The 11,970-nt window shown below is 30.3% G+C and overlaps 1 protein-coding gene across 1 annotated transcript; it reads left to right on the plus strand.

The window, feature by feature from the left end:
* The first annotated feature begins 4,300 nt into the window (after nt 1-4,300).
* On the plus strand, nt 4,301-8,777 carry LOC145130682 (putative aquaporin NIP-type). Its single transcript, XM_079065451.1, has 5 exons — nt 4,301-4,462; nt 4,650-4,871; nt 5,000-5,197; nt 8,443-8,504; nt 8,600-8,777. The coding sequence occupies exons 1-5, from the start codon at nt 4,349-4,351 to the stop codon at nt 8,775-8,777; spliced, it is 774 nt and encodes a 257-aa protein (XP_078921577.1). The 5' UTR covers nt 4,301-4,348.
* The last annotated feature ends 3,193 nt before the right edge of the window (nt 8,778-11,970 follow it).

An 11,970-nucleotide genomic window follows, 5' to 3' on the forward strand; every position in this document is an offset into this window, starting at 1 on the left:
ATCTTGTCAGTTCAGCATTCACGAGAGGTGAGTTTTCTCACCATACCAATGGGTCTAAGGCACCAAGGCCGGCCTATTTTGTGATATGTGGATTGTTGTTTGATTATGTGTTATGTTAGTATGACACTTGTAGGGAAGACCATGGGGGAGCCTATGACGCTTAAATGTAAGACCATCTGGGGGAGCCCATGGCTTTTCAAGTAAAGACCATGGGAGGAGCCCATGACACTTGGATGTAAGACCATGTGGGGGAGCCCATGACTTTCCAGCTAAAGACCATGAGGGGAGCCCATGGCACTTAGGTATAAGACCATGTGGGGGAGCCCATGACATTGTGGAGTAAGACCTTGGGAGGAGCCCACGAAATCCTTATATGTTTGTATGCATGGCTTGTATGGTTTATGTAGCGTTTATAGCTAATATGGATTATGTGATTATGTGGATTATGTGGGGTATGCTCTGGGGAACTCACTAAGCATTAGCTTACACTTTGTGGATTTGTTTCAGGTACATCTGAGCCTAAGGGCAAGGGCAATGCTTGATGACGCGACATGCACTCTCTATCTGGCGTTTTTATGGGACACTCTGATGTTTGGGATAATATTGTTATTATTTTGAATTTGAAAACAAATGTAGTTGGGATTTTATGGTTTATGGAAAGTGTTTTTTTTCTATTTAAAAAGGAAAATTTTCTTTTGAAAATTGGGTCGTTACAATGACAGACTTGTAAATTCATTCTCACTTCTTAGTTTTCAGTTCTCAACAAATCAAATACACTAAATCTATAAAAATATAAATATATTATGAAAAAATTACTAAAAAAAGAGGTCAAAATGATTATCAATATAGAACAAGGTTCTAAATAATGAATGACGTGACTTGGCGACAATGTCAAGACTCAAGCTTTTTCGAGCCTTGGCGAGCCATCTCGTTTGTAAGGCGTGAATTAAGGCGATAATTTTTGTACATAATTAATAATTATATATATATATATATATATATATATATATTATTCATTTTTATATACATATATGACTTAAGGCTGCATTTTGTCAGAGCTCGGAGGCAAGTACAAGTCTTGAAGCCATGAAAAACTTTTTAGAATCTTGATATAGAATAGAGGAAGTCGGAAAAATGGTAAAGTGGTAAACCTTGATAAATTTTTAGATTTTTTGAAAAACCAAAAAGAGCTATCAAGAGTTCAAAACCCTGTTAAGAGAATCAAAACCAAATTTGTCAACTGTCAAGAACTCAAGTTTAAGAGAGATATGATAAAAACCTATTCTGATTTTTAAAGTACCTTTTTTTTATATTCTGAATTTCCGATTCTTGTCTCTTGAATAGACCGTTTCTGATTTTGATTTTTGAAGAGACCTGATCCAGATTCTAAAAATCGATTCTGATTTTTGATGATGCTAACTGCTAAATATAAGCGAGATTATGAGAGAAATAGAGAATCAATGAAAACAAGAAAGAAGAATAGAGGAGAAATCAGAGTAATTATCAGACTCTTTTGGGTTGGGTTTTGAGACCGTTGCTGGATACGAAAGGGATTCCTTGATTTTTTTCTATTATAAAGAGAATAGATGAGAGAGTGAATATCGATTGATCGCCTCTCTTTTTTCCCACTCTGTGCCCTGTAGGTGTCTGTAGTGACAATTCTCCAATTCTCTTATTCTATTTAGTCTTGGCTCATACATAATTAACTAGTATTAAAGGATGACAAAAATTTGGGCCCCATAAAATTATGGGCCCTATATAGATGCACCAATTGTACCCCTTAATATCCGGTCCCGATTATTATATATGAGCAGAACTCTCTCTCTCTCTCTCTCTCTCTATATATATATATATATATATATATATATATATATATATATATATATATATATATATATATATATATATATATATATATATATATATATATATATATATTTACTAATAAAATATGTGCTTTAATTGCACCACATGCATTTGAAACCTCCATTAATTTTCATTTTTTTCTAATAATTATTGTAAATTGGTTAATAATGTTAAATTAATATGAAAACTAAATTCTAATCATAAATTAACAAAACTATAATATTAAAATATTATATTTTACTTCTATTCATAAAATTATAACTTTAACTTTTTAACATAATACAGTTAACTTATTAGTTTAAATATATTGCCGTATGTGAACAATTGTCATTTTAAAGTCATAACTTTTATATAATTTATGATTTTATTTAAAATAGTTTAATTATTAATTTCAATATAATGTTAAACGGTTAACTTAAATCAAAATTCCAATTAAACTTGAAAAAATCGAGAGACTATCTTATAAATAGTTAAAAGTCATAAATTATAGTGTTAAACCTAAATTGTAATCCTAAATTAATAAAAAAAACCATAAAACTATTTTTTATAATCATTAAGAATTTTCAAATAATTAGCTTAAAAATAAATTACAATAATAATAGTTAAAAGTAATATTATATAGAAAATTATAATGTTATCTTTAAAAACAAAAACAATGTTTGTTGTTTTAAATAATTACAATCAAAGAAACTAACAATATTCATCCAATAAATTTTTAAAAAAATTTAATTTCTGAAACCAAATTAAAATAGTTAAGAGTTTCCAAATACGTTATTTTAAATAACTTACAACAACAATAATTAAAAGTAATATTATATACAAAAATTATATTGTTACCTTTAAAAACAAAAAAAAAATGTTTGATGTTTTAAATAATTACAATGATAGAAATTAAAATCTTAAGCAAATAAACTTTTTAAAATTAATTAATAATAACAACAACTATAAATATCATTAAACTATATATTATATTTAATTTGATTCATGAGTAACTTGCAGTTAAGGTCATTGAGACAATTGAGATTATAGAATTTTAAAAGATGTCTACATTATGATATAATTCAAAACAAACAATGTTTATACCAACTTATTATAAGATTTATTATATAAGAGCTAACAACAACGTCATTGATATATTGAAAAAACATATATTTGTAAAGATTTCAAATATATTGTTGTATTCTGCGCAAAGTGCGAATATTTGCCTAATATATATATATATATATATATATATATATATATATATATATATATATATATATATATATAAAATCGTAATCGATCTCACTATAAAGAGTAATGGTTATGTCACCATCAGTCCATCATCATAATTTGGAAATAGCTACCACACTAAAAAAAGAAGATCTTTAGGCATACATACTTATGACCTCTTGAATAAACATTATCACCACACATCAACATTTTGATCAACTGCACCAATCTTTGCCGGATATCCAAAAATCAGATATTCAGAAATTTCAGATAATGAATTTTAATATCCGAATTTTAAATTTTTTCATGTTTATATACCAAAAGGAAACATCTTCATCTTTATAATAAATGTTTAAACAACAAGACAAAGGTACAACAAAAAAACTTGTCTGATAGAATTGTTACCGGCTCTTAATTACGTTGTAGGCTATAACTGTCTTTGTAATTGCTTAAGGGAAACGTTTATCTCTGTCAATACAAAAAATAAATAAATTAACCTTGTCTATTTAGTAATACATTAAAATGGATTTTTTAAATTCTTCTTATAAAAGATAAACAAAAATGTCAGTACATCATAGAGTATCACTAAATACTCAAAAATAACCATTATGTATATTAAATATTGGGAACAAAAAATTAAGAACAATTAGTTTCATCTTTTGCTCCTATTGTAAAAGCGAATTAGCTTCATCTTTTGTAATATATTCTTTCTATTATCACATAATATTTTTAAAAATTAAAATGTTAAAAAATTATTTTCGGATATCGGATATCCGGAATATCCGAAAATTTACAAAATTATTATCCGTATCCGAATCCGAAAAACGGATATCCGGATTTCAGATATTCGAATTTTCAAATAATTTCAGATCGAATTTCGGGTTCGGGTATTTTTGAACGCCCCTACTTTCGAAAATAATATAAGTTCAAGAACGAGGGATTTATGGATCGTGGGAAGTCTCTAGACAAGCCAATTGTCTGTCAAAGAAGCTTTTGACTCGGAACCAATATATAGGTGTAAGTTATGTTAGTACAACAATTGTCAAAAAAAAGAAATTATGTTGACTTCATGGTAAACAACGAAATTATTGGCCAATCACCTTTTAAGTTCCCAAAAATAGGTCAAAAACTAATCATATATAGTAAACATATGACTCGGCTCCTCTATATATAAACATCAAGCGACAACCCTTATACTCCTAAACTTATTCATTCTCTCAAATTCTTTCTCTCGTTTATTTAGTTACACGGTAATTAATAATCTTAAATAATGGCACTTCCGAGTGATAACGAATCAAATATCTCAGCAGTGGAGAAAGGCAATTTCGTCTTGAGTTCTGATCTCACCGTTTCCTCGAATCCTGTTGTTGATTTGGCCCAAAGGGTATATGTATATATGTTTAATGTTTTTGCATGCGTGCATCTACTAGTTGGATTAATGGATCGTCCAATTGAAAATGATAATAGAATGCATAGGTTGTTAGACGAAGTTGATGCAATATAATATATGGATCCTCTTGTTCACACATGTACTTATTTGGTTTACTTTTATTATATGTACGTACATGCAGTTGTTATCCGAGTTTATTGGAACCTATTTTCTTATTTTTGCTGGTTGCGGGTCGGTGGCTGTCAATCAACTTTACGGTGGCGCAGTCAGTTTTCCGGGGATAAGTGTAACGTGGGGCCTAATCGTTATGGTTATGATTTACTCCGTCGGCCATGTCTCCGCCCACTTTAATCCTGCCGTCACAATCACATTGGCCCTCTTGGGTTTGTTTCCTTTTAAGGAGGTATTAATTAATGTTTATTTCTCGTTTTAGCTTATTGAAATTTTAATTCAGACTCTACTTTTACCAATTACAAAAGATTATGATTTATAGTAGGGCCTTTGATATACTTATGATGTCTTCATGTGTAGGTGTTCTTTTATATAATATCACAAACATTGGGATCAATTTTCGCTAGCGGAACATTAGCATTGATTTTGGACGTAACACCGAAAGCATTTTTTGGAACTACACCCTCTGGCTCAACCATGCAATCGTTCTTTGTTGAGATCATCATTACTGCCATCCTAATGTTCGTTATTTCGGGTGCCACTATTGATCGAAGGGCGGTATGTATAGTAAACACACAATTATATTATAATTATATTATTATTTTACTTGAGGATGAAATAATTAGTTATTTATACTTTAAGATTAAAATTCCTTATTAATTGTTTGACTTCTAAAATAAAAATAAAACAAAGGATTAAATGTTTCAATTTTAAAGTAAAAATAACATTATCCTTTTTATTTAAAAGTTTTCTTTCACATAGTTAAAACATGTCACATACTTAAAACATATCACATAATTAAAACATATCGAAATAGAAAATAGTAAGTTTCATGTGTTATAAAAAATGTTTTTTATTTAAAGGGCCATTAATATCTGATATGACCAAAAGATGCGAAGGAATATACAAACTTCATACTGTACTATAAATGAAATATTTTTTTTTTCACCACATCCATACTATATACGAACTTCATATCATACTACATACAAACTTCATATCATATTATATTATCACTCTTCAAATTTCCACAAAATATACCTTAATTTATTTACTTAAATATGTTGGTAGTTATAAACATTATCATAAATGGAACACTTCTTGAATTATCAATATGATATACTTAATTTGTTGACTTCAATATAGTGTTAACTACATAACCTAAATTAATATATTAAATAAACTTAAAAATATAATGTAAAATTTAAAACTTAAAGTAAAATATAAAATAATTTTTTAAAAAAAATCAATTTATATTTTTAAAATAGTTAAAAGGAAAATATTAAATATGATAAATGTAAAAAACCTAAATCTAAAAGTAAAATTAACTAAAAGATGTCCAAAAACTATTTTTTATAATAACTAAAATTCAATTAAGTTGTTTTTAAAATTAATTTATAATAATAATCGTTAAAAATAACATAAAGCTATAAATTAAATTATATTACATTACAAAAAGTGGTTGATAGTTTAAATAATCATCATGATGAAACTAAAACCTTGTAAAAAAATATTAAAAATTTATAAATCATAACAATAGTTAATTAAAATAGTTGAGAAATATAACTAATTTTATATACACACGTAAAATGTGAGTAGATACCATTAAATGATTTGATTTTAATAAATGTCATTTTATCTATTGTTCAAATTAATTATAATTTTACATCCAGTAACGTAATAATAATTATTTTATAGTTAATATAAATAACATAAATATTTTCAGTAACATATAATTACCACAAGTTTAACTGTATAATTTTATTTCGCTTAACGCACAAATATTTTCCTTGTATATGAAATAAATACTTGTAATGATTTTTCAGTTTTTTAAACTTATATGAAAAAATTACTTGTTTCATTAAACTGCCTTTTCGAACTAACATTTCTTTCATGAAATTATTCTAATGACAATTCCAAAAATCCTTATTATTTTTGTTGTAATTTAGGACAACTTAAGGTTTATCCAAGTCTTTTGTAAATTCTCTTTCATAAACAAGTATATTGAATTCTTTGCACCAAAGATCTTTCAACTTATTGTTGTTGCTTTATTCATTAATGAAGTGTTATATCATATGAATGTACTATGATTGTCCTAATAAAGTACATCATCTTCATTTTTTATGTCCAAATCCTATATAAAGCTTTTTAACCATATTAATTAGTTCGTTGCTTGTTTTCACAATAATTGTATATTTTGCTTTTATGGTTGAAAAAAAAAACATTCTTTTGAAGTCTACATCTACATGATTTATGTTCTTTATACTCTAAATACATAACACATATAGTGTTCTTACTCGAATCTAAATAACTACCCACATTTGCATCTACAAACCTTTTAATGATAACCCATTTTCATCTAAAACACATGGTGGGACTAGAGGTGACCTTGAAGTAGCATACAAACCATTTTATTGTTTCGTAATGCTCTTTTCTCATATTTAACATGAATATGATAATAACTCCCACTACGTGAGTAATATAATGCTTCATGCATACTATAGTATACATCAAAATACCGACAAAACGATACATAAACAAATTTACCCCATCTATTTCTTGTCTTTGTCCTATGTTGTCTTTTGTAAGTGTCAAGTTACTTCCTAAGAGTGTACTTCTCACTTTTACATTCTTCAGACTAAACTCCTACAACACTTTCCTAATCTACTTCTCTAAGAAAAGTTGAAGAGAACATCTTACTCTATCTTTCATTATAAGCATGAAAACTAGCTTTCTTGGAACCACTGATATTTCATCTCAAAATTATTGAAAATTTTCTTTTTTAATTTGTTGATTTCTTTTGTGTAAGATCCCACTACCAACATATCATCATATAACACCACTATAATATAATACGAACTAAACCACTTTAAGTAGTGACATTGGTATATTTAAGATATCATGTATCTATTTCTCAACATAAACTTGTTAAACTTAAAGTATCATTGCATCTATGCTTATTTAGTTACATTTATAATCTTTTGTTCAATTTACAAACCATATTGATTTCTTTCGTGTAAGATCCCGCTACCAACATATCACCATATAACACCAATATAATATAATATGAACTAAACCACTTTAAGTAGTGACATTGGTATATTTAAGATATCATGTATCTATTTCTATACATAAAGTTGTTAAACTTCAAGTATCATTGCATTGATGCTTGTTTAGTTCCATTCATAATCTTTTGTTCAATTTACACACCATATTGGCTTTTCCAGCAATATGGAATCCTCCACGGTATGCAATATAGGTATCTTTTTCAAGATCACTATTGTAAGAAATATGTATTTTTGTCTAATTGTTGAATATCTAAGTCTTTTGTAGCCATAATACTCAAGTCTAACATGATTGTAGTCACCTTCACTGTCGGGGAGAAGATTTCACTAGATTCAACTCTTTTTAATTTCTATTGCAAACCCTTGATTACCAATCTTGGCTTGTACTTTTGTTTCCATCATCATAACAGTGGTTATGTCCCTTTGGTAAACATCATACTCCACAAATCAACATTGATAAAATAATTTTGCAATATAAATGCATTTCGCAAAGCCTTTTGTGCAAAATAAATGGCTATTTAGTAATAATTGTGAAAAATATGGTATTATGTGAGTCTCCTATTTTTTTTTATAGAATTGATAGAATGTTTATTATATATATATATATATATATATATATATATATATATATATATATATATATATATATATATATATATATATATATATATATATACCACCTATAAAGTTTGAACAATCAATTAAGAATAAAAAACAATTTTTAATGTGAAATTGCAGAATACAAAGATCGGAGGAATCGTAGTTGGCATGACTATAACATTAAATGTCTTTGTAGCAGGGTAACTTCCTAACTTACTAATTTATTTATTATTTTTAGTGAATGGATTTTTATTATTCAAAACTAAAGAGAATCTATTTATTTACTTGAATCCAGACAAATATCCGGAGCATCGATGAATCCAGCACGAAGCCTTGGACCAGCCATTGTGCTCCATAATTACAAAGGAATGTGGGTATACATTTGTGCTTCAATTATTGGAGCGATTCTGGGTGGATTTGTTTATAACTTGTTTAAACCAACAAACAGATTGTTTAGTGAATTGTTTAAATAGATGTATTATATATTGTAATATTAAGCAACTTAATAGAACTTGCTAATCTTATTCATTTATGTTTTTAAAAAATTTAAAATAATTTAAGTAGTCACTACATTACAATATTAGCATAAAGAATAACATTATGATCCTCTATGGTATAAGAAAATAATATAAATTGTTGTTGAGATCATCATTACTTGCATCATAATGTTCTTTTTTTATGGTGCCACTGTTGACCAAACAACGATGGGTGTGTTTGACAAAACTAGCTTCTAGCGGGTAGCGGGAAGCTGGTAGCTGGTAGCGGGTAGCGTTTTCTTAAAGCTACATGAGATAAATTTTAGATTTGGATCATTTTGTTTAAACTAAACTCTAAAAGTTTGTAGTGCCAAACGAGACTTTCCGTTCAAAACGGAGTGTTTTGTCAAACGCTAGAAGTTCCCAAACGTTTCCAAAAGCTTCGTGCCAAACACGCACATGTACAGTAAACACAAGATTATATAATTTTACCTAGGACAAAATAATTATATTTGTAACGTTTTAAATTTCAAACAAAACTTTTCCTTTTAAATCATAAGTGAAATATTCATTTTAATATAAAAGATATAATATCAAATTGTTTAAAACCACAAAACCGAGACATGAAAATCAATGTATCAGAATCATCATTAACATCGGAAGTCTAAAAACATAATCTTCTACGATGCATGTACTGTACAGTCAAGTTGGAGCCTTCCCACGATCAGAGGAACTACTTGAAAATTATTTATTCAGCACTTACAATACTGCAATACACTTACAATGCATAGAAACAAAGGCTCTTAGTTCCAATGTCGATCCACCTGATCGTCAACGACTAACGACTCTAGTGTCGTCTAGTCATTAACAACAACTAATGGCTATCAAGACATCTAGTTATCAACATTGGGTATTCTAGGCTCTCGGCTCCAGTGTCAATCCACCATTAACACCTCGACATAACATATCAACATATCATATAATCAAACAATCAACATGCAAAAGACTATGCTAGCCTAGTTGTATAATCAACATACTAACATACATCTACATCCTATCATACGAAAGATATATACTGTAACATATAGTATAGTGAGATAACTTACCTAAACTGAAAGTTGAACTCATAACTACACATGTACGCTCACAAGAATCGGTCTCATGAAACACCTAGATAACAAAAGAGGTCAAACCTCAGTCTACAACACGAAACCTGTAGATTTGACTAAAATTTAAACTGGTCAAAAAGTCAACGGTCTGCACGACGTGACCTAGTTACAGGTCACATCGCGATCACATCTTGACAAAAAAGTCGCAAACCTAATTTAAATATCACATCGCGACCCTTCCTTGGCCGCGCCATGCTTTCCAAGGCAGATTCCAATTTCTCGTTAAGCACTTAATCCCTTAAGATTAGAGCTCCAACTTTCCATATCTCAAAGAAAGAATGTATTAATGGATAATGTTACCAACTTTATACATCTTCATGTCCCAAACACCAACACCCCTAACCTGGGTTAAAAATGGTACCAAAATGCTACCAAAACCATACATGGTTAAAATGGAAGGATAAAGTTGAAATTCTTATAGATACAGCTTCTTAAAAACACTAATTCCTTTCTTTCCCAATAAAGATCACCAAAAGCACACACACACACACACACAATGTGAAACATCCCAAAAATACAGTCCAAAAGTTTCGTTTGAAAAACATTATCAAAAACTATAATCATCCATAATCAAAAGAAAACCAAGTGTCATGTATCTCAAAATCTCATATCAAATATTGTATCAAAACCAAATGAGAAAATATCAGAGTCTCAATCAATCCCAGGCTGAACAAATGGTGTGTGCACTGCAATCTTCCTGAGCTCCTCTTTTGAAAACTGAGTACCTGAAACCAAAACTGAAAACTGTAAGCACGAAGCTTAGTGAGTCTCCCCAAACTACCACATACCATACAATAACTCATATAGCACATACTGGGCCTTGCCCACTGCATCGGGCCCCGCCCACTGCATCGGGCCCCGCCCGGCATCGGACCGAAGTCCGGATTAAACTGAACATAACATAAGCATGAACATATAACATAATCACATATACTGCATCGGGCTTGCCCGACATCGGACCGAAGCCCAAAACATATAACACATAACACAAACATGTGTGAGTTACAAAGACAACAAGCATACATAGCTACTTCTCGGGATTTCCCGGCATCGGACCGAAGTCCAGAAAACATAACATATAACATGAAGCTAAACCACTGCATCGGGCCCCGCCCGACATCGAACCGAAGTCCGGAAACATACAATCTGCATCGGGCTAACCCCGATATACTACACTACTAAACGGGCCGGTATTGATGCCTTAGACCCGTTCCTACTGAAGGGAAACTCACCTCACACTGATGAAGTCCCGCAGACGAAAACCCTAGTTGCTGGATGACAGATTCCCGAATCTGTCAACATCAAAATAACACCCAATTAATAATCGGGTTCCAACACTTATCCATAAATCCATGCTTGGGGTAAAAGACCACTTTACCCCTAACTTAGTTTGACTCAAGCCCAAGGCCCAATTCAAAGGCCCAAAAGTCTAGTAATGAACCAAGGCCCAATAATGGCCCAATTTTCCCAATTGGGCCCAAGTCTCTACATGGTCTTGCCTTAAGGCCCAACCATTTATTCTTGGTCCAATACTTGACATTCTGATGGTCCAATATCTCATAATCATCAAGGCCCAAACTATGGCCCATCTATGGCCCAACTTTCCAAATTGGGCCCAAACCCTCATATGGGCCCTACCCTAAAGCCCATCTAAATATTCTAGTCCATTGATTGATCTTGGATGGTCCATTATTATCCCAATCACCAAGGCCCAATAGGAAGGCCCAACTCAAAGTCCAAGTGAAATTAGGGTTTCACATAAAATGACAATTAGGGTTAAGTGTTTCTCACTTAACCCATTAAGGACTTAATCCATTAATACCTTTACTCTACTAGATAAATGATATGGAATAATTTGGGCTTAATACACAATCCAATCCCAATGGCCCAAAGGTGGGTCCCAATAAGTCCAAGGCCCAAATACTCACAATTAGGGCTTTCTAAACCCTAATTAGGGTTTCCATCCAAACATGGCCCAATAGGCCCAAAATTAATCTTTAAGCCCATTAGGGTTTTGCTAG

This window comes from Lactuca virosa, chromosome 8, assembly GCF_052849685.1.
Source record: "Lactuca virosa cultivar CGN04683 chromosome 8, Lactuca_virosa_CGN04683_v6, whole genome shotgun sequence".
NCBI classification, from domain to species: Eukaryota; Viridiplantae; Streptophyta; class Magnoliopsida; order Asterales; family Asteraceae; genus Lactuca; species Lactuca virosa.

Bases quoted from the DNA above. Each gene is read 5' to 3' on its own strand.
- LOC145130682 (XM_079065451.1), top strand. From the start codon at position 4,349: ATGGCACTTCCGAGTGATAACGAATCAAATATCTCAGCAGTGGAGAAA. The intron at 4,463-4,649 runs GTATATGTATAT...ACGTACATGCAG, and splicing joins TTGTTGATTTGGCCCAAAGG to TTGTTATCCGAGTTTATTGG. The intron at 8,505-8,599 runs GTAACTTCCTAA...ACTTGAATCCAG, and splicing joins TTAAATGTCTTTGTAGCAGG to ACAAATATCCGGAGCATCGA.